The sequence below is a fragment of the Heteronotia binoei genome, chromosome 11 (genome assembly GCF_032191835.1).
Source record: "Heteronotia binoei isolate CCM8104 ecotype False Entrance Well chromosome 11, APGP_CSIRO_Hbin_v1, whole genome shotgun sequence".
Classification (NCBI taxonomy): domain Eukaryota; kingdom Metazoa; phylum Chordata; class Lepidosauria; order Squamata; family Gekkonidae; genus Heteronotia; species Heteronotia binoei.
This window is the reverse complement of record NC_083233.1, coordinates 49,306,220-49,334,143: the sequence shown is the minus strand read 5'-3', so window position 1 is coordinate 49,334,143 and position 27,924 is coordinate 49,306,220. Positions and strand designations below refer to the sequence as shown.

The 27,924-nt window shown below is 43.6% G+C and overlaps 2 protein-coding genes across 2 annotated transcripts; one reads left to right on the top strand and one right to left on the bottom strand.

The window, feature by feature from the left end:
- The first annotated feature begins 1,338 nt into the window (after window positions 1-1,338).
- On the top strand, window positions 1,339-13,517 carry CRKL (CRK like proto-oncogene, adaptor protein). The gene is made up of 3 exons (XM_060250387.1): window positions 1,339-1,915; window positions 4,086-4,542; window positions 10,469-13,517. Exons 1-3 carry the CDS (start codon window positions 1,602-1,604, stop codon window positions 10,601-10,603), a joined length of 906 nt encoding a protein of 301 aa, XP_060106370.1. The 5' UTR covers window positions 1,339-1,601; the 3' UTR covers window positions 10,604-13,517.
- A 1,670-nt stretch (window positions 13,518-15,187) lies between these two features.
- On the bottom strand, window positions 15,188-27,666 carry LOC132579283 (T-box-containing protein TBX6L-like). Its single transcript, XM_060249553.1, has 8 exons — window positions 27,521-27,666; window positions 24,886-24,988; window positions 24,523-24,687; window positions 21,969-22,115; window positions 19,761-19,831; window positions 19,259-19,341; window positions 17,756-17,954; window positions 15,188-15,617 (listed from the first exon to the last, which is right to left on the bottom strand). Exons 1-8 carry the CDS (start codon window positions 27,628-27,630, stop codon window positions 15,188-15,190), a joined length of 1,308 nt encoding a protein of 435 aa, XP_060105536.1. The 5' UTR covers window positions 27,631-27,666.
- Between the last annotated feature and the right edge of the window lie 258 nt (window positions 27,667-27,924).

Below are 27,924 nucleotides of genomic sequence, written 5' to 3'. Positions count from 1 at the left end.
CATAACAAATGAGTTTGACACCCCTGCCTTACACAGGCAACAACTGAGACATACAAACAGAACTACTGGGCTGTAATTATATGTACTATCACTTAAGTACCTCTCTGATACAGTTGGGAAAACTTATGAAAAGAAGCTCACAACAGGTCATATTTCTAAGTAAACATGGTGACCTGTTGCAGCCACAGAGGCTCTAACCCATTTACTGCCGCTGTTCATTCTGAGGTACTAAGGCACAACAAAGCCTAATAGGCTTCATGACTATCAGTGATAGCACAAAGAATGGAGAACAATCTTGAAAAAGGAGGGGAGGGGGGAGGTAGAATAACGTTACCTAGTGATTTTTCCTTTGGAGAAACCCTCTGATGCCAGTATAACTCGAATAAAGATTTTTCTTCTGGTATCTGAAGTGAAGTTCATACCCTACCTCAATTTTTTGTTAGTCTTTAAGGTGCTGCTGGATTCTTCTCTGCTGCTACAGACACACAGCTACTCGTCTTGAAAGGGTAGCTGCGTACCATCCTTACTGTTGAACAGTGGACGATCTGCGGTGCCGTTTGCACTGCATAGCCGACGTCACGCCTTCACGGTGTAACAGCCCAGCGCCCCATCAAGCTTCTTGAGCAAGGCCAGGCGCCCTGAAGACCTAGGGATCCTCGGTATTCATGACTCTATCCTGCGCCCCCTTCTACTATTCTTCCTTCACCCTGCCTTTGCTTCCGATGAGACTGCCAAAGCAATCTCTCAAAATCCCTCTCCACGAGGACGCCTTTCTGGACCAAGCAGCTGATCCCAAACCTTCTGGGGCGGCGCAATCTACCACTGCATCCCAGTAATTGTTAACCGCCTGAAGGGGTCTTCCCTCCCCGGCCGGGCCACCCCTTGTACCTCTCACCGCCATCACTCATATTCTTTCTTGGAGCCAGAGCTGTTTAATGGACTAGCCAGGCCCGGGCTGAGGTCAACTTTAGGCTATTCAGCCACAGCAGAAATCAGAGGGAAGGGATGCAGACGAACTTATCCATTGCCCTTCCCCCCGTTTCTCCAAGACCATCGACGAACATCTTCTCAGAGCGTCGTCTTCCTTTAGTTCCGGCTCGCAAGATGCAGGACTTGCCCCACCCTCAGAACCTGGGAGTGGAGGCGGGAGTTCTGGACCGTTACGGCTTTGAGAAAGTCCCCCAACTGGGTATAACGGTTACTCCAGGCGGCGCTCACCTGTGACGGCCTTCCACCTGCGGAAACTGTCCCAGGAGCCACCACTCTTGTTTTCGTCGCGTCGATTCCTGAACCCGCCCCGCCTACAAGTTACTCGGACCTGGCGGGCTGCGGAGCTGCTTCGCCCTCACCATGCGCATGCGCGATGGGCGTGGCTTTGGCTGTCCCTTCCTTCCCTTCGAGCCAGCCTAGGCCGCCATTTTGGCGCTGAGGTTCGGTGAGTGGAGGGGCAGGAGTCGGTGTAGCGGCCGAGTTCGTCCAACCCGAACTGGGCCAGGCCGGGCCTGTCGTTGTCGTCTAAGGAGGGTAGCGCGAGGAAATGCACCGCCACTGAGGGAGACGCCGAGGCCCGCCCACCGCCCTTCCTGAGGCCCTCGCCCGCCATGTCGTCAGCAGCCCGCTTTGACGCGTCGGACCGCTCGGCCTGGTACGCGGGTCCGCTGTCGAGGGCAGAGGCGCAGTCACGGCTGCAGGGCCAGCGCCACGGCACCTTTCTAGTGCGCGACTCGTCCACTTGTCCCGGCGATTATGTCCTGTCGGTCTCGGAGAACTCGCGCGTCTCGCACTACATCATCAACTCGCTGCCTGGGCGGCGCTTCAAGATCGGCGACCAGGAATTCGAGCACTTGCCAGCCCTCCTCGATTTCTACAAGATCCACTATCTGGACACCACCACCCTCATCGAGCCCGCGCCCAGGTCAGACTCGCGGTTTCCCCGGCCCTGGCCGCCGCCGGTCACCAGGTGTTTCCGCTTCCCCTTGGAGCCGCCTTGCTCCTTCTTCGCTTCCTCCTTCGGCTGATCTATCCAGGCGTGTCCAGCGCCTCCTTGGTCCCTTCCCGAGTGACAGCGAAAGGCTATGTACTGGCTAGGCAGATAGAGGTCTTGTCCGAGACTGGAAAGGTCTCCAGCCTTTCTGAACCGCCTACCTGGCCACTCGTGGAAACTAAGGGGGAAGTCCCCTTTGACCCAAAACCGCCTCTCTGCTGCCGCCTTAAAACAAGTTAGCACGGCGAGGCTAGGGTGGTACCGTAGCCGTGTACTGAGGAGGAGGCAATTTGTTGGTGTACCTTGGCCCAACGTTAATTCTGTATGACAGGCTTTTGTTCAGTGTAGAGATGCAGGAAGAGATGTAGCTCTGCTAATTAAGGAACGCACAAACCAGCCCAAGTCATTGAAGAATTTGTGTTTATAAAGGGAACTAAATAGATATAGCGTTATCACCTTTCTTACTTTTGCATACTCAGATATGTATGTGCTTAAAATGCGGTATGTGAGTCCTCTCAGTTATTGATCTGTGCACTTACTGTCATTCCATTCTGCTGGTAAGTATATATGAATGGAGATATTTTAAATTTCCATACTATGAATTGTGTTTGTGATTGATAGCCCTTGTCAATGTTAATGGGTTAGGAGAATTCATTTCCTGTTCCTGAAAATTACAGATATAATTATAAAACTCTCACTCTAGGTGTATGACAACGTGTGTTCCCTGCAAGGCTCTTGTTTTTATAGATGATAGAAGTTAGCACAGTAAATCAGTTTTACCAGTCCTGTGTCTGGAGTTGCATATACCTGCATATTTAATTTTTCTTCCAGTTAATAAACTTTTCAAGCTTCTTACTGCAGGATACCTGCATCTTTATGGCTTCTGTTTCTCTGCACTGTGTGCATAACATTAGCAGCTCTATACAGCCTTACATTTTTCTTCACACACTGTCATGGAAAGCATTCTTCAGTGTGTGCTACCTTATCTCTATCTCTTTTGGAATTGCAGAGGTTTGTATGCCCTTTTTCCTGTCATCATATGTAAGCACTGCATACTTTTCTGTCTTGTAAGTTAGTCAATTTACATGGTCTCCAGTCACCTGCTTTCAGTTAGGGTAGCTACAGGCAAGGAGGTGAACAAGGCATGCAGCAGAAAAGTAGCAGCACTGGGCAGTGTATATGTGTTCAGCTCTTTTTGCATGCAAGGACCTAGGTTTAATAAAGAGGAGTGCCTAACGTAAGCGTTCATGAACTGTAGCATACTTCATCAGATGTAGATGATGGGTGACCACGTGACCAGCAAATAAATATGAGACAGTAAAGGAACACAGTTCTAAACAGCAATGTCTAAGGGCTATAAAATGCAGGCTGAAGACTGGTAACTTTTGTATGTTTAAGGACTGTTCAAGAGTGTGTCCTGTGTAGGATTATTTTCAGGCAAAAGCAATTGACCAAAGTGGTTTCTGAGTAACAAGTCCCCCAGACTTTCCAAAAGTAAGGGCTAATAATTACAAGGTCAGAGGCTTCTCTCTGAGATGGAATACTGATATCCCTCCTGTTTGGTGGAGTTATAAATATTCCTAATATAACTGTTGAAAGAATGGCAGAGCTCAGGTAGCTGGAGAGTAGAAGATCATCCATGTGGACTAAAATGTGTTCTGAACAGACTTCTTCAGCTCTGGAATGTCTGCTGTGAATCAGGATTCACACAGATTCACTCTGTGCCTTTTCCTTGGAAAGTATTCTCTAGATTTCAAGAGGCAGCAGTAAACTTTGTATTTGGTGCAAACTTAAAAGATGTAAGAGATTAGAACTACTCTGAATTCCAAAAGATATATATTTCAGCTCATCAAGCAATGTTCTGAAAGACCCAAGAAAATCTTTAAACAGATAATCCAAAATCCTTTTGTGTTCTGGGTACTGTGGCATTTTAAGGGCTATGTATTAAATGTGATTCCAGGAGAATATACAAGTTATTACATTATTGGCAACAATTAAAGGAACTTAGAAACAGGAAATGTCACCAAGAAATATCTCAAACATTTTTCAAAGTTGATTCAAAAGATTAAATACGTTCTGCTAATACTCATGTCTTCTTCAGGTATCCGGCTCCATTAATGGGATCTGGATCAGCCCCCACTTTGCCTGCTGCAGAAGAGAATGTGGAATACGTTCGGACTCTTTATGACTTCCCTGGTAATGATGCAGAAGATTTGCCATTTAAAAAGGGGGAGATACTGGTCATTGTAGACAAGCCAGAAGAACAGTGGTGGAGTGCCAGAAACAAAGATGGCCGTGTTGGGATGATCCCTGTTCCTTATGTTGAGAAGCTTGTGAGATCTTCCCCACATGGGAACAGGAATTCTAACAGCTATGGGATTCCTGAACCTGCTCATGCTTATGCTCAGCCGCAGACCACAAATCCTCTTCCCAATGTACCTAGTGCTCCTGGGGCAGTGATCAATCCACTTCCATCAACACAGAATGGACCAGTCTTTGCCAAAGCAATTCAAAAGAGAGTTCCATGTGCTTATGACAAGACTGCCTTGGCATTAGAGGTAAGTTTTTCAGCTGGCTTTCTTTAGGCTGTTTGATACAACTTTTAAGTAGCAACTATTCATTTGTCCCTTTTTTAGCCACTTCTGTATTTATTCTGTTATTTTGATGGGCCTGTAAATACCAACCTGATCATACTTTCATTTTGTTCACATGTTAGGTTTATATCCTGTGGGCACAGTGGTTTTTAGCATTTTTTTCAAATGCCAATAATAAATCTTTCTCCATGTGTCTCACTGTCTAAGAAATTAAACAGCATGGGGGATAAGAGGCCAAATGAAATAAAATAGCATTAGTGAACACAGTCCAAGTAACATATCATGCCATACATACCCAGTTTCAGCAGCCATCAAAAATCTATATTTTCTCTAAGCAAATGCCTGCAAAATATATATTTGTTGAAGAGGTACTATGGACTTGGGTGTCTTACTTAAACCCAGTCATCCAGCAGTATTCATATACCTATCTTCCATCTGCTTGTATTGTAATTTGATTTGATGCTTAAAGTGGAGTAAGAATACAGTTAAGAAGCTCGTGTCGTGGCCACGTTTGGGGCTATGAATGAGGCATCAGTTGGACAGATGCCTTGGTTAAATTTTTTCAAGACTTTCATGTTTTTTAAAAAATGATTGTCATAGCTATGTACTTGGCCAGAAAGCATTAAGGAAAAGAGTGCACTGCCAGCACATTCAGCCTGTGTAATTTGAGCAGCATGTCTTCTTGCCTCTCTGTATGGGCATAGTATATTTTTATAAATGTGTACCTGAATTTCAAATGATGCCCCTTTCTTAAAAAGCTGCTGAAAAGTTTACATGTATCATCTTGTGTCCTGACCTGAATAGCCCAGGCAAGCCTGATCTCATTAGATCTCAGAAGCTACATAGGGCCAACTGAGGCAAGTACTTGGATGGGAGACCTCCTTGAAATACCAGCAGTTGGAAAGACAGGGGCAGGCTTTATTCAGCCACCTCTCTTAAGATCATCCAGGCCCCCAGTAGGGGCCAGTCACCAGGAGTCACCGTGACTTCCTGGTGCAGACACACATGTGCACGCACACACAATAAAAAGTATCATTTATTTGAATAAATGCAATATAAATGAAGTAAATAAATAGTGGGAAAGTAAGAAGTTAATTATCCATGTACAGGAATTTCTTAACATGGAAGAAACAACGTAACCTGCAGTTCTTTGGAAGTTCCTTTATTAGTATTATGAAAACATAGTTGACAGTTTTTACTATGCATGTAACATTGCAGGCATTGTCAACACATTTTTGGGAAGTGAGTATGAGTTGCAGATATTAGCTTGGGCTATTTTTTGATGGAGCAATACACCTTTCACCTTAATTATACAAAAGACGTCAAAATTTCTCCTGGGTTTAAATCAATTAGGTTGCAGGGAAAACAATTAAGTCTAAACTTGTAAGTAGAGCAGAATGTGCCCATACATAGCACTTCTTGACACAGTTGAATAAAAGAGGGTTATTTCTGTCCAATATCAGATTGTCTTGCAATTCCTTTGTTTAGAGAGGAAGCCAGGTAGTTACAGATACTTGTAATGTTAGTTGCTTTGTTTTATTAAAACATTAGTATCCTGTCATTCAGTTAACAGTACCATCAAAACTCTTTACAGCAGTATAATACTGTCTTATAGTATGCAATACTATCCAGGCATCATTTTAACATTAGGAATTTTAAAAGGCATTTTTAAAAATACAGCTTTTAGTTAAGACAAAAGCAGGACAGCACAAATTGGTTTTAGATGCCTTTCCTGAAGTCTCAGTGCTACCACCAGAAGATCCTGTCATATCTTGCAGCCTGTCAAGCCTCCTGCAGTCATAGCACACAAAGCAGGACCTCTCCACATAATCTGTGTCCAGTTACATTACTTTCAGAGATGGCTGTCCTTAGATATCTTACTCCCAGACTATTTAAGACATTAACATTTAAAGCCAGCACTTTTTAATTGTTTCCAGAAACAAACTGAATGCCATTGCAGCTGGACAGTATGAATTAGTTGAAATTTTGGATGCCTTTTCAAAAGCAACCCCATGTAAAGTGCATTACAGTAGTGTATTTTGGAGGTTACCAGAGATGAGACAAAGTCATGCTAAGTAACTGCTTGCCTGATGCCATTTTCTGGTCATCTGGAGTTCCATTTGTGGATTCTTTTAAAGATCATAATAATTGTATTTCCAAATTAAGAATTAAGAATAATCTGAAATGTAATTTTAGGTTTATTTTTCTAATAGCCTAGGTATGCTACGATTGTTCTTCCAGTTTTTAAAGGCAAATGAGGCTAGTACCTTTTAAATGACTTCTTTTGGCATATTTGTGTTTAATGCCATCTTAACCAACTTTGTTCCTTTTTAGCTGTTGTCTATAGCCCATCACAGTATTTAAATAGATAGCTTGAAGAGCTGAAACCTGCTGAAACTTTTCTGCCCTTGGCTCAGTCATGTCAAGAATGTTTTCATCACATTTGCCACTTTCTATGAGTAATAACTGCAAGGCCTTTGGAATTTTGAAAACAAATCAGTTACTTGGGTCACAATCCAGTGTGATGTTCACCTTCCCAAGCCTCATTAAAATTAATGAGAACTGTGCTGAAACACAAACGTTTTCTTGAACAGCTGTTGTTTTAGTAGGGCTTGCTAGCAATACTCCCTTGAAGCTGTGTAGTTTTTTGTGACCAAAAATGCTACTTTGTGAGCTACTGGCATTAAAGTTGTGAGCTACTGCATAAATTAGTTTGCTCTAGGGCCATTTTTCCTAAACTAAGACAAGAATATGTGATCTGGAGGCTAAAAAAATTTTAAGCTGACTCACCCTCATGCCACTTAGAGGGAACACTACTTGCTGGGTCTGTGGCTGTAGCTCAGTCTTAGGCAGTTGGGAATGAGAGGGTGAAGCTTGTCAGTGAACAAGCAAGCCCTGCTTAAGAGGAAAAGGCTAAACACTGTTCCAGGCATTTGCATGTAACCTAGTCACTGTCCTTTCCCATGACTTCTGCCTTCCTGGACCCTGCCATCTATGAGGCATATGTAGAAAAAGGGCAAATTGCCCCAAATGTGCAAAATTTTTAATAACTTGGGTGAGGACAAGCTGACTGAACACTAAGATGCTGCACTGTTTTCTCTTGGTCATAGATGCTAGCGAAGGTATTCCATCTTTTTAACTGATCTCTTATATCTCATAGACTGAAGTTGCATTTTCTCTCTGCCCCCCGCCCCCCGACCGATTTAAATTGCATTCATTGGCCTTGACATTGAAATAACTCATTACAGTTCTCTTCATAAAACGCTCGCATGGGATCCAACTTAGTTTAATAAGTTGAGTATCTGAAAAGGTCATTGAGCCATCTTCAATTAAAAGAAAGCTGTTCTTCCAAAACAAAGTATTTTGTCAAAGTGTTACACACCAAAGAGATAACTTTGCAGTTTGGCACAATACTGTTTTAGCAAGACTGGATTTTTGGCTTGGGCAGAATGGCACTTGCTTAGAAGGCCACTGTACTTTGACTTCAGAGCGTTCCACTCTCCTTTCTGCCCTGTTAGAAGAAAATGTCTTCAGGTATTCCATAGATATGGAGATTAACAGCTGCCCTGTCTTCTAACTAAATTAGTTTCATGCCTTAAACTTGAGTAGTAGGGCATGGTCCTTTCTAAATTGGATCTCGAAAATGAAAGCATTGGTTATATTTCTAAAGGGCAGTCCTAATTGTTGTCTGTGTTACACTTCCTCCACTTTTCTGTTATTAGCTGGATATCTTCATAAATGACGTAGCTGTGGAACCATTTCTTTCTAAATAGGAAGCACTCTAACATCCATATCTAAAATGGTTTACTTTGAAATATGCATGGCATTGAAGTCTCATATGAATTTATCTCTACCATGACTATTATGTAATTGAGGACAGCCATTCTTTTTTAACCTGCTTAGCTCAACTCTGCTAAGGAGTTCTTCCACTCTATAGTAATTTTAAAGGAGCATTGGTTTTCATCTAGGTCAACATGGCACCTGTGGCCACTATGGCACCTGCCAGTGCTTCTCTTGGCATATGTTAAGAGTGGCTGGAGCCATTGTAAGGCACTGGTTGTTATTGGCAGCTCTCACTCATTATAACAGACTTTCAACAGGTGCAGCAATAGGCAATGGTGGATTGGCAGGAATGTTTTCACTTGGGCTTGCCTTAATCTTTTTTTTTATTCCCCTTCTCTTCTTTGAGAAACAAGCTTTATAGTTTTTCTAATAGGGCAGGGTTTTTTAGAACCACATACTTCTTTCAAGCATCTTTCTATTAAGGGAAACCTGAGAAAAATTTAAATAACGTTAATGGCACTAAATACAGTTGTCACCAAGAATTTTCACCAGTCAGAGCAAAGACAGTTCTGGCCTTGATAGACCAGTGGTCTTTCTCAGCATAAGGCTGCTTCATATGTTCATTGTAAAATGAAAGACAGAGAGGGAAGTCTGTGATCTGACTGACTGTTGCTATGAGCTTAATATGGGAGGGGCTAGGTGGCACTTTTGCCCAGCTCATATAAGACGGGTAGCCTAGTCAGATGCCTGAAAAATGAGGACAGATACAGCAAGGTACAGGTTTTTTACATAGCTTGATAAGTGTATTTATTTTGTGTGTATGCCAGAAAATATTTTCAAACACTAAAAGATGTTTTGTTAAGTGGAGATTCTGCCTGAATGTTGAAGACTTATGCACAACCTCACTCTCTGATATTTTGTGATTGGCTCCATCTCCTGCAACAGCCGTTTTGTAGTTTTACCCACCACCCTTTGTCAGCATTCAAAAAGTTTCTGCAGGCTCAAACGGGTTGGGCACCCCTGGGCTAGACCATGCTGCCAAGTCAAAATACACATAATTGGCAGATCAGTGGCTTCCCTCTGAATAAGGCATCTTCATGCACTCAGCATGGTTGCTATGTGATTCTTTTGCAGTGTGAAGAGGAAAGCACTGAATTTGGCTCCTCCCCCTCTGGCAGCCATATTGGGTTCAGCTCTGCCTCCTGTGGCAGCCATTTTGGGGTAACTCCCAATACCCCTTCTCAAAATTCCAAAGGTGCTTGGAAGCGTGGCAAAGTTGGGAACCCTGATCTATGCATTGAAAACTCTGAACTGATTTAATAGTGCAATGACATTAAGAACATTATAGCATATTCATTGTTGCCAAAATTATTTACATTGAAACAAAAATATGTTGGATATGTTTTAAGCAGGGCTTTTTTTGTAGCAGGAATTCCTTTGCATATTAGGCCATACACCCCTGATCTTCCTGGAATTTACAGTAGACCCTGTACTAAGAGCCCTGTAAGCTTTTGGAGGATTGGCTACATCAAGGGTGTGTGACCTAATAGGCAAAGGAGTTTCTGCTACAAAAAAGTCCTGGTTTTAAGTATACATAGGTATCATCATTATATAATGCCGTAGACTATCTTACATAAAATTTTTCATACTTTACATGTTGAGTAAAACCTTGTCTTAAAATGGTATTTCACTCGTTCAAAATGAAAGTAAAAATCCATTCGAAAACTAGAAAGAATTTTCAGAACATTTCATGCTGTGTATTTTCAGAAAAAAACCATTGTCTTAAGAATCATATCACATTCCAAAAGAGAAAGTATTGCACAGAAGGTTTTTTAAGTGCTCCTCCAAACATCTCTGTTTTTCCACTTGAAAGATAGTAAAGTCTAGGGGAGGGGAGGAGGGGGATAGGAGAAGAGTCCCCCCCAAAAAACTTTTCCAGGCCTTCACATTTCTACATGCAGGTCCATGGAAAAATCTAAAGGTCTTTGGAAGTGACGTTTCCTTTCTTTCTTAATTCAGTAATCCCAACTGTGGGACATTTATCTTCAGCTGAAATAATGTTTTTTTGAAATAATTTCCTTTCAGATTTTTTTTTTTAATTTTGCAGGTTGGTGATATTGTGAAGGTCACAAGGATGAATATAAATGGTCAATGGGAAGGTGAAGTCAATGGTCGGAAAGGTCTTTTCCCTTTCACACATGTCAAAATAATTGACCCTCAGAATCCTGATGAAAATGAATGATTCACATTGGCCCATTTCTGCATTGCTGCTTCATTTTTCTGGCTATCACGAGCATCGTTTGAAGTGGGATGATGACTGTTAATGGTGTGTGGTAAGCATAGCCAGTTGCCTATTTCCCAGTTGTTATGATTTGACAGCCCTGTCGTTTGTTTGGAATGCACACAGCTGAAGTTGCTTATTGGTGCTCATATGGACAGTTGCATCATTCAAAATTTAGTCACTCCTAGAAGAATTTTGGACCTTAAGCTGCAGAAGATATGTTGTGTCTCCCCAGCAGAACAGCTGGGGGCAAAACGTCAGCAATTGCTGCCAAGGCAACCACAAACAACATTCTGCTCTGAAGGCAAATTCTAAGCATCTCTATCAACAATGGAGCAAAGACAACAAAAATCCAGTTTTATTTTTCCCTCTGGAGGAGGAAAGACTTTATTTTAGAGAGAATAAACTGTTTAAAGCAGCAATGCATTTGGAATAATAATCTCTAGGCTATATAATTGGAGTTTGTGTTAACGACACTTTTTTATGAGTTTGTCATTGACCTAGAAACAACTTTGGGATGACAGCAAAGCATCATTTTAAAGTATTGCACCACAGTAGAGGCTTTTATTTATAAGTGTGACAGCAGACGTGTCAGTTTGTCACATCCCTGCCTAAAATCCAGCATTTAAACTTGCATCGAGGGATTGTTTGCGAAATCATTGAGGACAGTTGTTTATAATAACTTTTAAATGGTCCCTAGACTTTTAAATATGATCTTAGAACACATTAATTCTCACCATACACACAAGCTTGAGTGAAATGGCACTTTCTGCCTCTTTAAAAACAAAAAACAAAACTCCTCACCAAGCATTGATAATCACTAATCAAGAATACAGATATAAATTAAAAGGTATCATTTGGACATTTTAACTCTTCTGTGCCCTGCTGTGTTAACTAAACTGTAGCTTTTTTGCTTTAGGTTTTAAACATTGTAACCAGGAATAGAAAATGCAGAAAGTGGAATTGGCAGTTGAGAAATCGACTCCCTAAATGCTAATTTTTAAATCTTTTAAGAATTTTGGACTTGTGGAGCCCAGGTTCAACAGTGTTAAAGTGCCTTAATTTGAGGATGAAAGGCGCTGATGGCGTGCAGTTTCTGCAAAGAATTCAGAACTGAACATATTCAGTCTCAAAAGTGTTTCAGTTCGTTGACTTTTTCAACTGGCTACTGGTCTAGAGAAAGCTTTCTCAGCAAAGGAGAGAGCAGTTTTACTGCCAAACAAATGTACTGTGAATTAGACTAGCCTCAATGCTCCAGAAAGTGTTTCCGCCTTAGGGGTAGAGACCCTCTGTTCTATAATGGAAAGTTCTGCAGGTATTCACTAGAACTCCCAGGTGTGTTCTTGTTTATTTGTCTTGTTACTGCAGAATAGTACTACTGAGCTTTGCATTATGAATATTTAAGCTGCACTAAAAATCAGTCTGCCATAAGATAATCCTGCTACACAGCTGGCCCCAACACTCACCTTGGCAATACTGTGTGACCCTCTTTGAAAACACTGTGGATGCTTTCAGCTTGCCCACTTGCTCTCCTGGTGCTTTCCAAACATGCTTCTTTAGTTTGGCCATATAGATACTTGATCCAGAATCCTCTGCTAAACCCATTTTAGGATTGCAAAAAAAAAAAAAAAGGCATCTATGCAAGCGAGTGTTGAGCCACTCCCAAGATCACAAGCCAGAGTTGCCAGGTGCTCCCAGCGGTTTTCACAGGTTGAGCTTCAGATCCATCTGAAGCGTATGTGGGAGTGGCCTGCTTCAGGGCTAATCAGTGATGCTTAAGAGAAGCGCACTAAGTTGATCACTGGCAAAAATTGACATCACTGTTTCCTTCACTGTTTTACTTTTAAAAATAAATGCTGCAATTGCTCTGGTTTGTAGGGTTACCGAGGATGGGATTAAGGCTATCCTTGCATATACCTGTGCTGTGTCTCAGAGGTAATCCTGAGAGCTCTTCAGTCTATGCATTATTACATGGGTGTTAAAAGCCTTGGTAGTGCAGTCCTTAGTATGTTTACTCAGAAACAGGTCTCATTGAGATCAGTGAGACTTGCTCCCTAGTAAGCATATGTAAGATTGGTTTCAAATTGGTAATTGGCTTAAATTTGCTGTCCAAGAAAGAGCCTTTGGAAAGTTTGCCACTCCTGTTGCACCATTTGGTGCCTCTAAGCAAGAGGGGAGTGGGAACTGCTGCCGCTGGGAAATCAGGATTGTTTACAAATCAGGCAGGAGTACATAAAAGGGAATATCCTGTTTTGGGTGGGGGTTTTGGAGGGGCCAGCCCCTATTTTTGTAAAGGGATAGAAAGCATTCTCTGTGCCATTTCATGTGCCTGCAATAATTTTTTTGTATTGTGTAATTAACATTCTGGGACTGAGTAGACTGTCCTTCCCATTTGTTTGTAGTAGGGTTCTTCAGCATCTCCAGTAAAACAGGACACACAACTGCAGGCCTCCTTCGTGGGACCAGTAGAAGGTTCTGACTAGCTGTCAAAATTGTCTTGTTTTCCTACTTTGTGTTACTAAATACAAGCATGTCCAGAACTAGTAAATGTGTTCATTTTTACAGAGGGAAATGTGGCCTTGTACTTAAGACAGTCATTACTGTGCAGTTTTATGTAACTGAGGTATCATTTGAATTTCAGGCAATAACGTATTATTCTTTGTCTTATTTGGGGGATCATCATAGCGAGTTATTTTTGGATTTTTTCTTGTGCTACAAAATTTAACAGTATTAACTATATTCTTAGAACACATGAAGTGTCTTTCTTAAGATTAGTGCCTTTTCATTGTCTTAATTTACTTTGCTGTCGGTCCTGTCATCAAGCCAGTGTTCAGTGCCCAGTTTGTATATTCTCAATAAAACATACATCACCTTGCAGCAGCATTTGTCTTCCTTAGTGCTCACTTTCTTCTTATGCTGAAGACTTGTTGTGGCAACAGGAATCCTGCTCTTCCTTGAAATCCATCCACTGGAGATGTTGTGAACCAGCGAGCCCCAGGTTCAAATTACCACTCTGGCATGAAACCTGCCTGATGACTTGGGGCAAGTCTTATGGGGAAGTATAACATACAAACACCCTGAGTTTTCAGAGAGAGGGTGGGATCATAATAATCTAGTGAAGCCTAGACATGCTTGTTGGCTCGATAGGCTGTACAAAGTGTTGCAGTCAAGGCTGTAAAAAGGGGAGCAACGGGAAAGAGCTGGTCTCTGATGTGGGCAGTTAAAGGAACAGATAGATTCCTATTTGTATTGCTGGGTCTACTTTTCTGCTGCCGAGTGCTGTGGCAAGGATTAGTAAGAACACGAAAAGAGGTGTAGAACATAAGAAGCACAATGTCATAAAGGAATGTAAAAGCAACGAAGATTACTCATGATTTTGTTGCTGCAGAGTAATGAGGAGACTGCATCTGTAGTACACAAAGCGTTCCAGTTTGCCATAGTGGGTGACGCAGCTCTTTCCCCTCTTCCTAGACTGATTATGAGAGCTGAAGGGTTTGGGGCAGTGCTTTGACAGAATGTTGCTCAGAGTGTGGGGCTGCTGCTTTGCTTAAAACTGTTTAAAATAATATGTACTTTTTACAGAGCTAAAGTTCCTTATTTCTAAAGGTAAAGCTGACTACTGCAATACCCGCATTGTATTTTTTTTCCAGATCATGTCAGTTCTTCACTTCTTTTGAAATGAGTCTGAACATTTCATATCAATTACAGATTTTCCTATTTTATTTCATTTATAGCTTGCCTTTCTCCTGAATGGGGCCCAAAGCAGCTTATGTCATTCACCTTACTTCCATTTTATTATCACAATAATCCTATGAGGTAGGTTAGGCTGAGTGTATGACTGGCCCAAGGGTACCCTGAAAGTTTCTGTGGTAGAGTGGGGATCTGAATGTGGGTTTTCCTGATCCTTGACTGATACGCTGTATTGATTCTCAAAATTTTCTAATTCAGTCCACCCCAGTGTTCATCCATTGCTGGGGATTTGTGTGAGAAAAAAGGAAAGTGTAAGTACCCTCTTAATTTCATGAGCAGTAGCAGGTGATTCAGAGTTTTGCTCCTGTCATAATCTCTCATGAAAGTCTGACACACCAGGTTTCTTACAAGTCACTGAAGTATGCAGCAAAAGACATGGGACTGAACATGATCTTATTTCTGCAGAATAGCAGTCCCCAAATGTCATGCAGAATCTCCCAATTTAGACTGCCTTGATTTGGTTATATATAAAGAGAATAGAAAATACAGGGAGGAAGAAAGCAGCATAAAAGAGTCCCTCTTTTGTAACAAGCAAAAGGAACTTGCCTTTGGCATTGTTATATTGCAAAAACCAAGAAAAAGAGCTCTGCAACATTGTGTCATTTTATTGAGAGCTGAACTATTTGGGCTAGCATAAGTTCCAGATTGACACCTGCCGGTGTTTGGGATGGAGCTGATGCAGAAAGTTTAAGCAAACTGCAACACTTCTACAGATGGTCTATGGCAGGTTCCAGGATGGTTGCCATCATTGGGTCCTTGACATTTCTTCCACTGTGAACTTGCCTCCTCACCCCTTTACCAGCAGGCATAAGGGAACAAAGAATACTGGCCCCACTCTGCCATGCTGCCATGGGCAGGTCCTGAGGCAGCCTGGGTACTGTAGTCTGTGGAAAATGCAGAATAGGTTACAGCCCTATATTGGGCTGATGGAGGAACCATCCACTGGCTGAGGTTTTGATCAGCAGCATAGGGACTGTATATAGGCCTTCGGAGTCCTGGTTTCCCAGCAGGATCTACTGCCGTACCAGCCATCCCAGAATAATCTTGCGGAGATGGGAAAGGGATGGGAAGTGGTGGCAGATTGGTGAAACCTTCTGAAAGTTGTTTGGCATCCTGCTCAGGAACCATGGCTAAGTCCAAGGTGTGAGGTCTGGCCCGAAACTCATTTATAGGAAGGATGTCCTGGAGAGGGGCTGGCAGTGGACTATCACCTGTCTCATGAGACCTAAATAGAAGAGGGGAAGGGAGATGGGATAAAGATAGGAGTTTAACAATCCAGAGATAAAACAAATGAGGTCCTTGAGGCAGGAAATTATAGGGCCAAGTGCCTCTGCTTGGAACAAGGCAATAAGAGACATGGGTAACTTCCTATGTCTGTCCTTCAAAATACCACAACTGTTCAGTACCCTGGATTGCCAGATCAGCAATGTCCTAGTGAAGTTTCCAAATAGGACTGTGGCTTTTGCTCTCTAGCCTTAATCCCGTCTCCATTGGCCCTTGTTTCAACCACTCACTGATGTCTCCTACCATCTCTGGGTTCTCAACATTCCTCCACTATCAGCCCAAGCTTCTTGTTTGCTCTTAGCAGGAAAGATCTGTCATGATGATGATGATGATTAATACTTGTATATACAATACCCTCTGTGCATGATGCAGAAGACAAGGTTGGAAAACAGGGATGTGTCAAAAACTTAACAGAAAATACTGCTTTTAAGAGGGATTAGAGAGAACTGGGCAAGGCAGTATCACATAGGTATTTGGGTGAGGGGCTATTTGAAGCTTAAATAGAATCATTGGAGGGAGTGGGAGACTTGTGGAGAGCTGGGGATGGAGGAGCAAATATCACAGAGATGTAGCAGGATGTGAGATGGAAGAGTCATGGAGGACTTTGAAGGGGGGGGGTTGTGCTGGAAGTGGGAGTGGACAAGAGGCCATTACAGGGATTTAAGAAGGGATGCTGAATGGCCAGAAGGGAGATTTGGGCAGCAGAGTGTTGGATAACAGCAAAGTGGCTGAGGAACAACATTTGAAGACCAGTAGGGAAGAAGTTGTAACAGGACTAGACAGATTTTTTTGTAGCAGGAATTCCTTTGCATATTAGGCCACACACCCCTGATGTAGCCAATCCTCCTAGAGATTACAGTAGGTCCTGTACTAAGAACCCTGTAAGATCTTGGAGGATTGGCTACATCAGGGGTGTGTGGCCCAATATGCAAAGGAGTTCCTGCTACAAAAAAAGCCCTGGGATTAGAAATGGCCAGAATTTTCACCCAGGGGAGTGTTAAGGGATGGCCACATCTTGCCATGTTTGAAAGACAGAAGTACATCACTTGGTTATGAGCTGAATAAGGACAGTACATTAAACTGAAAAGTCAAAGATCAAGCCAAGTGTTCCAGTCTGTTGAAAGGGTGGATGGGATGTTGTCCATGGATATTAAGGAGAGGAAAGCTAGGACATGTGGAGTTTCAACCAGAAATGAGACATCCAAGCAGGAATAGCAGACAGGCAACTGGAGGTGTGGGACAGAAGGGAGGGAGAAAGTTCAAATGTAGAGATGGAGAATGCTATGTGACAGCAGACAGGGGGCACTAGAATCCCTGGGATGTGATGAGGTGACTCAGGGACAGTGTATAGAGAGAACAGAAAAGCAGCAAGGAGAGAGCTCTTGGGAACACCTGCAGAAAGCAGAGGGAAGGTTTCCCCCTGTACAAGCAGGGAGTAAGTTAAAAAGGGCCACCTAAGGACAGTCACAGCCACATAGTGTTCACAGAGTAAGTCAGGAGTTGGTAAAGGATGAGGAAAGGGTGGATGTGTGGGTTTGGTAGTAAGGATATTGTCAGTGAATTTGTTGGAGGGAGTTTCAGGGGAGTGCATAGGGTGGAAGTCACATTGTTAAGAGAGGAGTTAGAGAAAAGGTTAATACAGCTGTAGGACATTGATGGCAAAGGAAGAGGGGAGGATGGCCTTTTGAGATTGGGGGCAGTACTACATTGTATTGAATACTAGAGAACAGGTTGATCGTGGCAGAAATAACATGTCAGCTGGAAGGGTGACATGTGGTTAAGTTGGGTGAAGTTAATTTAGCAAGTTGGGGGTGTGAAGGAAAGAGGCAGGAAAGCAGGTGGGGGGGCTTGTAGATAGAAAATGAGTGCCCTTTCACTAGCTCAGGAGTCACAGAAGTAAGGCAGTTTGTGGGTCTCTGCTCAATATTTCTTCAAACATGCTATGAGAAGTTTTTTTTTTTTAATCAGTATCTGTAAAGTAGGCTGCCAAATCCTTGTAATTCTACCATTGTGGTGATTCCATCAACATCTCCTCTCCCCCTGCCCGCCCCCAGCCAAAAGTGTCCTGCTGATTCGTACCTGTATGCTTGGGAGGATGAAAGTGGTGTTGGCACATGCTGTTCTTGGACAGGTGGTTCTGTGTGCTCCCCTGGCTCTGAAGATTCTGTAGGGATGGTGTGGGTGATGCTTTGCTCTGAGAGCCAGAAGGGGCAGTTGCTGCTAACTGACATGACATGGCTCTCTTCCTTCACTGCTATGTTTTCATTCCTCTCTAAGTCTGGCAGAGAAGATGACAAAGAGTGAGGACAGTAGGAGAGAAAGGAAAGCAGTCTGCTTGCAGCGACAGCTGCAGAGTCCTACACTGTTTATTAATAAAATATATCCTGCCTTTCCCACAGTGAGTTTCATCTAGCAAAGAAGACCCCCAGAAACATGTTTCTGCTGCTTTCCCTGAAAGCATCCCCCTTGACTGACCCTCCCAGAGCACTGGGGTTCCACAGAAGTGCAGAAAAACAAGAATCACTTGGGGACAAAGATGGCAGCAACTTGTGCCTCCTCCACATTCACTTTTCTCACCCCACTTTCCGTACTATGTCCCACAACAATGCCCTAGCTCTTACAGCCACAAAGATATATTTGGAAATATTGCAGGTTGTGCCTGTTGAAAGAAATTGATGGGGGTAGGAAGGAACTGAATTAAATTTCAAGGAGATGGGGGTGTATCTTAAGACAGTCTGCACAGATCCTGGGGTGCACATGCACACTGAACAACAAACCCAGAATTAATCATGCAACATACTGAACAAAATAAGCACAGGATTCCTAATCCAGATTTTCTTCAATGTGAATTTGGATTACCTTGGCAACTAGAAACACTGTAAAATCACTTCGGTAATGTAAAGAAACTTGGGGTGACTTTCATTGTGAATTCACAAATAGGTTATGGAGAGAAAATCTGATTACTCCATCAGTGGGCAGGGACTAGCTGGGGCTCTGAAGGTCACTCACTGCCGCTTAGACTGGCCTTCTTGGCTTCTCCCACCCCAGAAGCATCTCTTGCTCTGACTCTTGCTACTGGTGTTGATTTCACGGAGCAGCCCTTGGAGGTCCCTATCTTGTTCCTGGCTAGATTTACAGATGCAGAATGGGCGCAAAAACATGACTCTGGAGTTTTTACAAAATTGAGAAATATTACAGTGTTCATCTGTGTTAGCAGACACACACTTACAATGCACACTCATTTGTGAATGAAATAATTTATCTGCAGGGACTGAGCATGGGAATAGGAATTGACAGTATATAAATTGCTTGATTGGTGCAGAATGGTGAGGGGTATATGAGTAAGAAAAATATCACATCCATCTTCTCCCCACCCTCCACCCCATCATGCATCCAGTGCTTAATGGGGCCAGACCAGTGCAGGATGGGGCAAAACAAACAGCACCAACAAATTGGTTATAAACTAGGTTCCATTACATCTGATGGTTGAGGCCAGAAGCCATGGCAGATGGGATGATGGACAGGTTTCTTTCAGGCATATCTACCCAATGCCTTTCTGGTTTGTTGCTTTGATAATATTACCCAGTTCTGCATCAGGTTTGGGTTCTTCCATCAGTGCTCTCTTCTGACCTTTGGTTGGACTGTTCTTCTGGCTTCGCCCCTCCCTGAGGAAAAAGCACCAAACACTAGAAGTCTGGCAAGGCTTAGGCCTGGATTGTGGACCTCCGAAGCCCTGATAGTGTAAAGGCAAAGGGAACCAATCCAGGACAAAGGCCAAGCTACATAGGGCTGGGCATCTTTCCCCCAGGAGTTATTTTCCCCTTATTGCTGCCCACAATATAGTTATACAGGGAAGTGAGTAGGAAAATCTGCCCTATGGCAACCAGTGAATGGGCATTCTAGACCCTGAAATACAGCAGGCAAGACTCCCCCGCAGGGGCCCAGCAAGAGGCAAATGGGAGGGAATATATTACCACCATGAAGGGTGTTGGCAGAGACCTATGGAGAATCTCCAATGGGACAAACAGGAGCTGCACAACAGTGTGGTTGCATGTTCTGGAAGGCACCTAGAGAGGCCTGTTACCTGCGTGTGTTCCTCCCATGTTCTCGGAAGCCTTTTGCAAATGGATTATTGTAGATTTTGAGTTTTGTGATCTTGAAAGAAATAACAAAGCAGATTCAGATCCCATATGCATCTTTCGGCTTGAAGGTTGAACATACATGAAGCTGCCTCCTCAGGACAGTTTGTTGGTCCTCCTAACTCTGTGTTGTCTACTTGGATTGATAACAGCTGTCCGGGGGCTCAGTGGAGATCTCATGTGGTGCTGACTCTGCTGAGCTCTTCTTAAGGAACTGAACCTAAGACTTTTCACAGATACTGTACCACTAATCTTCAGTCTCTATGTAGCTGGTATCCTCCCCCCACCCATACTGTATGTGCACTATGGTTTCAGAATGGAGCTCTCCTCTCTTTTGAAGACTAAGGGGGAAAAGATGATAAGAAAATTATAAGTTTATTCTGACAACAATATAATTGTGAATTCTGTAATTATACCAATTTATGTCCTGAAGAAAATTGAAAATTTCCTTTTATATTACTTTTTCTCCCCCCCCCCCTTTACATTTTTGTCTTTCTTTTGTCTTTTTAAATTTTAACAATTCTTCAATTAATTTTTTAAAAATTTAAATGGAGCACTCCTATGTAGTTTGCCAGTCTGCCTGCACCACCATATGCCTTCACTAGTAATTCATGCTGTCTACTCCCCATGCTGATTTGTTCACCTTTGAACACTTGATGTGCTCCAGTTCCTAACAGATGTGCCTTGTTCTTCCCGAGTTTCTGCCCCTGTTTGGGAAGCTACCTTAGCCTTGCACAGCTTTATTAAGGGATAAGCACACATGAACACATGAAGCTGCCTTATACTGAATTAGACCGTTGGTCCATGAAGGTCAGTCTTGTCTACGCAAACTGGCAGCAGAAATACATCTTTACACAGAAAGTGATTAAAATGTGGAATTCACTACCAGAGGGTGTGGTCATGGCCACAGGAATAGGCAGAATCATGTAGGATAGGTTTATCAGTGGTTACTAGCCATGGTGACTGATGGGAACCCCCACTTTCAGGGGCAGTCAGTCTGTGAATCCTAGTGGCAGGAGGCGACATCAGGGGAAGGCCGCAGCCTCTATGCCCTGTTGTTGGCCCTCCAGAGGAACTGGTTGGCCACTGTGTGAGGCAGGATGCTGGACTAGATGGACTACTGATCTGATCCAGCAGGGCTGTTCTTATGTTCTCTACATGGTCTCAGGCAGAGGTCTTTCACACTGTCTCCTATCTGATTCTTTTAAATGAAGATGCCAGAGATTGAACCTGGGACCTGGAATACTCTGAGGCACCTGTTTCTGGCAGAAAGGTCTGAAGGTAACTGGATAAGGCCACGTCTAGCTTCATACACTGAAGAGGGGGGGGGGGGTATCAGGTTTTCTGCTGGCACAGGACTCAAATGCCATGCTCAGATATTAAAATGGCTGCCACAGCAGCAATGGTTTGAGCACATTGATATCTTTGAGTCCATCCAGAGGGCTTCAAATTGCTGAAGCTTTGAGCACAGGTTTTCAACAGAGTTATGTTCACTGTCCATTTTAAACACAGGACTTAAACTGGGGGGGAAAAACCATCAGAACCAACCTAAAAGACCATCTCTCCCCATATATCTCCACGTGCATCAATTACAGTCCCCAGATTGCCACCCACTGCCTGTGCCCCACTCAAGGTAACCTGCCTGGCACTGACAAAAGCCCATGCTTTTTGTGATTGTTCTCACCTAATGGAATGAGCTCCCTAGGAATGTGAGGGTGGGGGGAGTATCTCCAAAGTTTTTCTGGAAGCACTACAAGGTCATTTTATTTGTTAGGGCCTTTAACAGAGTGCAGGCTACAGGTCTTTTTAAAAGGGGGGAACTGGAAGTATTGTATGTTGTATGTTATAAATTTGTATTTGTAAGCTGCCTCGAGCCACCAAAATCAAGCAGGCTATAAATCAGGGGTGGCCAAACTTGGCTCTCCAGGGTCTCAGGCAGGGGTCTTTCACATCACCTGCTACCTGACCTTTTTAACTGGAGATGCCAGGGACTGAACCTGGGACTTTCTGCACACCAAGCAGATGCTTTACCACTGAGCCACAGCCCCTCCTCCACAGCCTGTACACAGGGAAACTCACCACCCTCCCTCCTCTCTCTATTTTGTATATATGAGGGGAAGACCAGCATGGGCTACATTCATGCAGACACAGACCTTCTCATTTTGGTATGCAGTGACAGAGGTGAAGACTGTCTCTGGGAAGCTGAATGTCTGGAAGGGGCTCCAGCGGGTGCTGAAGGGGTCATCTGCTTGCATGACGTGGAAGCGAGGCTTGTAGCGGTGCATCGAGTGAAGGACAGTCTGGAAGCAGAAGAGAGATGGGGCTGCACACAGAGGTCTCACCTCAGGATCACCTTCTGGGCTAGCCTTGCTTGCTGGTCGGGAAAGTGCCCAAGGAGGCACATAGGTCCTTTTCCTCTTTGGAAGAGCTGCCAGAGGATGCCAACTCTCCCATTTCTGGAAGCAAAGAGGCACTCACAGTTTACCTTTGCTTAGTATTTGTTGTATGTGAGTGGGTAGAGACCTGATCAGTCAATGGGTCAAGGTCAGGCCAACTGCTAGCCAAACAGGCCCTTTGCTACAGTGGGGCCCAGGGGGGGCAGACCTCTCCATTCAACCCCCCCTCCATCTTTATGGCTCCTCCATTGGAGGGCCTCCAATCTGCCCCCTTTGCTCACTACCACTCACCACTGCTCTGAACAAGTGCAGCATGCTCTGACTGGGCACCTGTGGCTGCTGTAGCTGTTGGCCCTCCCCAGCACTGGGATGGGACTCACTCCTGGGATCACCTTGCCAGTGCCACACTTGCACAGAAGAGCTCTGGGAAAGAGAGAGACCCTCCAAATGCTGAAGTGCCAAGGGAGGAAGCCTTCCTCCCACTAGCCAAATTAGGCAATTGCCCAGGGCGCTGGCCTTCTGGCGGTGCCAAATTGGGTGCCCCCCCATGTGACTTGGTGATGTTATCAGTGTGGGGGACGTTAGCCTGGCCTAGGTTGCCAGACAGACTAGGGCCAGCCCTAGCCTTCCTTGGAACAGAAACAAGCCCCTGCTAGCTGGATCTTTGGTGGTTAGAGGCAGCCTTGGAATCTGGGGGCGGGGGGAGGTGGGCAGTTTCTTCTGGGAGGGCAGGAAGGAGGCTTCGCTTTTGCCTGGCCAGAGACATCAGCAGGGAGGGGCTTCAGATCAGCATGGGGTTGGGGGAAAAGTCTACTTGCAGTCAGATTGTTGGAATAATTAAGGCCAAAAGGTCTGGCTCATTCAGGAAAGCTCCAAATGTAAATATTCATATATATATATATTGGAACTTTTGTATGATGGCCTGTTATATCTGTGCACATAGGGTTATAGGGAGTTTGGCTCTGATCTGGGAATGGCACAACGAAAAACATCTTGCATAGGGGGAGTAGAGTTGCCTTGACAACTCAAAGGTAAAAAAGTTCAGAATGCAGAGGAGGTTGAGGGTTTGCCAGAACGGGATGCCTTTTGAGCATGCGTATCTCAGATTAGAGGCCCACCACTTTGTGGGAAAAGAAACTTTATAAAGTTTGCTAGGACGGGAAGCGTTATCTAGCTGGGCAGAAGAAGCCCTAGCCAATTAGCAAAATGAGGTAATGTGCTCAGTACCTGTCTGTGCTTTCATTTAAGGAAGGGAGGGGGGGAAATGCTTCTTTGCGCTCGGGAGGGGTCAGATTGTGAATCCTGCTGGCTGGTTTGGTCACAGGAGCAGGAAAAGGGGAGGGGGGAAAATGCTTTTAAAAACAGTAGCTTATGCTGAGACGACAGAGAGAAGGAGAGTTCAGCCTGAAATCTTTTTCTCTCCCATTTGCAAATGTACAAATAAACCTTTGGATTTTGAGCAAAGAAGTCTCAGCCTGGTAAAATTGTTGAGGGTCAAGGGCTGCTAGCCCCAAAACCGGTTAACAAGATCCCCCTGGAAGGTTTACTGAATTAGACACTTGAGAAGCAGATAAAGTGTTTAGGGTCAAAGTGGGTGGCCCCCTAAACAAAAAATGCTGCTGTGGGCCCCACCAAACATGAAATCCTGGCTGTGGCCCTGTAGCCAAAGGACAGAAGAAAACTCTCTGCTGGGCGAATCTTGTTCCCTTAGTGGGAGACAAATGCTTGTTCTCAGAAGCACTTTTGAATAAATGTGTAAGTGGTTCAGGACTGAACCTTGTTACAAGAGACCCCTGAGCACAAAAAGGGCACGCAGGTTGAAGTGTTTTTGGCAGAGCTTTGCTTAAAGCGGGGCTGGGGAAAGACACTGATTTGGTCCAGAAAAACAACCACTACCACCACCACCACAAAAAATACAGAGGATCAAAGAGCAATGCTGAAGATCCGATATATGTAATGTAGAGAAAACAAAAAACATGAATCAAGGAACGAGAGGGTCAGCAGCTAGAGACCTCTCAGTCAAGAACATTCCTCACTTAGCATGGCATAGCCCAAAGATACTGCTGTTGTAAGCAAAGCTGAACTGCCACTGGACAGAAAGAGTGGCCTTAGGCTCAGGATTTGGGGTGTCATGTTAGGCCATGGAGTGGAAAGGTAGCCATGCTCTCATGTCTATTTCCATTAGTCTTGTGACCCCCCTCCCACATTCCTCTGTGGCAGTAGGTGGGGGGAAGCATGTTGGCTTTTTCGTCCAGATGCTGTCCCCAACCCCACCGTTTAATCTCCCACCTTACTCCAGATCCCAGCTTACATGACCCTGTTGGTCCAAGGTGTTGTTGGTCAGCTTGAGCTTCTGAAAGGAGATGGGTTCCTTCATCCAGTGACTGCCCAGGGCAGGAGAGTCAGGGTGCACATATGTCCGCCGGGGAAGCTGAGGCTCTGCTTTGCCAGCCACTTCCCATTGGTCCTTGTTCCACTGAAAGGGAGGAAAGCACCAAGATGTGTTGCAAGACAAGCAGCTAGTAAGGGGCAGGGGTGCTAGACCAAAAGTCTTGAACTTAGCTCCCCCGATAAGCTGAGCCCTCTTTGGATGAAGGTCAGTCAGATTCTCTGGTTTTGTAGCTAGCTGGTGGTTTATAGGATGATATTCATCCAACTGTGAAAAAGTATTTACCTTGTACCTGAAGTTGTCTACTGGCACAAAATCTACAAGCATCAGATATTTGGCATAAGGGATCAAGCCAGAGACTCTGATCTTGCATTGTGGGAACATTCGTCTGCAGAAGGAAACAAAAACATCGATAGAAATAACAGTATTATGCTTTTAAAAGGGACCCTGGATCCTGATGGAGAACTTTCTGCAACAGATACCAGCCAAGACTTTTCTTGTTACCCACCCTACTTTTGGACTGATATAACTATATTTAAAGCAAAGTAGATGGCTTTTGCACACAGGTTATGGGGTCGTCAGATGCAACTTTCATTTTATTTAAAACAAGGTACTAGTCCTCATGACTGTTAAAAGTGCCTAATAAGAACTTGGGGGGAGGGGTTCCTCCTCGAACTACAGCAAAGAACCACAGCAAGTTTCCCTTCCAAAACTGTAAAGAAGAAGCAGTCTAGTCTCAATAATACAAGAGTGGTGGTGGTGGTGGTGGTGGTGGTGGTGGTGGTAGAAAATGCTGTCACAGCTGAGTTATGGTGAGTTCTTGGTGCTTGGGGGGGTGGGCACAGTGGGAGGGCTTCTAGTGTCCTGGCCCCACTGGTGGACCTCCTGATGGCACTTGGTTTTTTGGGCCACTGTGTGGCACAGAGTGTTGGACTGGATGGGCCATTGGCCTGATCCAACATGGCTTCTCTTATGTTCTTGTAGAGTTTTCAAGGCAAGAGAGGAACAAAGGTGGTTTGCCATTGCGTGCCTCTGCATAGTGACCCTGGAATTCCATGGAGGGATCCCATCCCAATACTAGCCATGGCCAGCCCCACTTAGCTTTTGAGGTCTGATGAGACTGGGCTAGCCTGGGAATATCCAGGTCAGGGCAATTTAAGAATGGAGACCCACAATTTATAATAATAATAATAATAATAATAATAATAATAATAATAATAATAATAATAATAATAATAATAATAATAATAATAATAATAATAATAATAATAATAATAATAATAATAATAATTTTTATTTATACCCCGCCCTCCCCGCCGAGGGAGGCTCAGGGCGGCTTACAGGACATGATAAAAGCCATGTTAAAACAATAAAACAAGATTATACAATTCAATACAGATAACAATTAAATATTTAAATAATCTAAAAACAGTCTAAAAATATAATCTAATAGTGCTATTATCTCAGTTATGTTAATGTTAATGATGGCGTGGTGTTTATTCCAAGCTCCATCTTAGAAAGCTAGCCGGAAGAGGGCGGTTTTGCAGGCCCTACGGAATTGGCCAAGATCCCGCAGGGCCTGCACCTCTTCCGGCAGCTGGTTCCACCATTGGGGTGCTTTTATAGAGAAGGCCTGTTCTCTAGTTGTTTTTAGTTTGGCCTCTTTAGGCCCAGGTTTATCTCCATACCCTTCACTTGGGTACTACAAATGAATTAAAGTTTGGGTACTGCAGGTGAATTAAAAATGAAAATAATTAAATGTTTGTACTGCAAGTGTATTAAAAATCAAAAATGCTAGTCTGCTGTCTGCTACTCAGACTGCTTTGGACTTGCCAAAGGAAAAGCAAAATTCTATTGATTGTTTAAATTTCAGTTTTAGCAGAGAGAGAAAACGGCTACTCTGGAGATTCCCCTTTACATTAATTCTAAACCAGAAGCCATGTAATGCATTTTATTAAGACCAACCAAATTAACACAGCAGTGTGCAAGGTTTTGATTTCTCCAAAATATCAGACTGGATGTTTAAAAAGTGTAAGAGGAAAGATCTCTCAGGTTTAAACGGTAAAACTGTAAAAGGAGGAGGAGGAGGAGAAAGGACACATTCAGAACATGACCGGCTGAGGGATCTTTTTTCTATTCTCCTCCCCACCCCCTTTTGTTTTTAATACCCAGCCTGATTAAGAGTTCTGCAAAAAATCAAAAGGGATAGGATTCCTCCATGAAATTCCAGGGTCACTATGCAGAGGCAGGCAATGGCAAACCACCTTTGTTCCTCTCTTGCCTTGAAAACTCTACAAGAACATAATAATGGATGTTTTGCTTTTGGATGTTGCTTTGGATCAACAGGGTTACCTCCATTTTTAGTTCCCATTAATTTCATAATATTTTGGTCATCTTAAGGTGAAACTGCTTATGTGCACATTCCTGAGGATCCCCCCCCCCATCTTTTTACAGCGTAACATTTGATGTCTACAACATTTACAGTTTGTAGAGGTACCTGAGGAATATCCTTAATCAGTATTTTGGGGGTGGGGGATGATTTTAGTTTTTCCTCTCTTTGGGGTTTGTTGTTGCTGTTCTAGAATTATGTTTATTGTTTTAATTGTGCTTTTTCACTGACAGGGCTTTATGTTTGCATTTTAATTACACTTTCTAAATGTTACATTTTTTCTGGCATCTGATTAGGCACTGGCTTTGTGTCTTTATGCATATAAATAAAATACAATTTTAAAATGACATTAAGTAGAGCCTGAAATTCTGAACTCATAATCAAGTGTATACAATAAAGGGTGATTACAAGATGACCAAAGGATAATGTTACTCCCTCAACAAGGATAATTTGGTTTATGATGGAAAGAGATCAGCATTGTAATCTTTGAGTGGTTTTATAGCTTTCAGTCCATCTAAAGAGCTGGCTCACCGTCCAGACTTTGTGATAATCATCTCAGTTCCCACTTGGTGAAACTTGTTCCAGAGGTCCCGATCCTCAAGGGTGACCACAACAGAGCTGTGATTAGGGGAGGCGTTCATGGCTGAAGAAGAAACCCCCAGGTGGAGGGCCGATTTTGTTTCTGATGGAAGAAAATGAAGGATACTGTCAGGCATTGAGAATTTATTCTTGCTAAGTGGTCAGCAAGGATATGAGGCCAGACAGAGAAAGAAGCAAGCCCCCCACCCACATGTCCCCTCCCTCTCTTTGCACAGTTGTGGAAGTCTTTAAAGCAGAACAAACTCTTTTTGTGGGTCACACCTCAACCACTCTGGAGATCTAGTTCTTGTTGAGCTCAGCTCTCCTTAACAGGTTTTAGAGCCGTAGAGGGACAT

Bases quoted from the DNA above. Each gene is read 5' to 3' on its own strand.
- CRKL (XM_060250387.1), top strand. From the start codon at position 1,602: ATGTCGTCAGCAGCCCGCTTTGACGCGTCGGACCGCTCGGCCTGGTAC. The intron at 1,916-4,085 runs GTCAGACTCGCG...TGTCTTCTTCAG, and splicing joins CTCATCGAGCCCGCGCCCAG to GTATCCGGCTCCATTAATGG. The intron at 4,543-10,468 runs GTAAGTTTTTCA...TTAATTTTGCAG, and splicing joins AGACTGCCTTGGCATTAGAG to GTTGGTGATATTGTGAAGGT.
- LOC132579283 (XM_060249553.1), bottom strand. From the start codon at position 27,630: ATGAACGCCTCCCCTAATCACAGCTCTGTTGTGGTCACCCTTGAGGAT. The intron at 22,116-24,522 runs GTAAGCTGGGAT...TTCTGCTTCCAG, and splicing joins CCTTGGACCAACAGGGTCAT to ACTGTCCTTCACTCGATGCA. The intron at 19,832-21,968 runs GTCTGTGTCTGC...ATTTCTTTCAAG, and splicing joins CTGCATACCAAAATGAGAAG to ATCACAAAACTCAAAATCTA.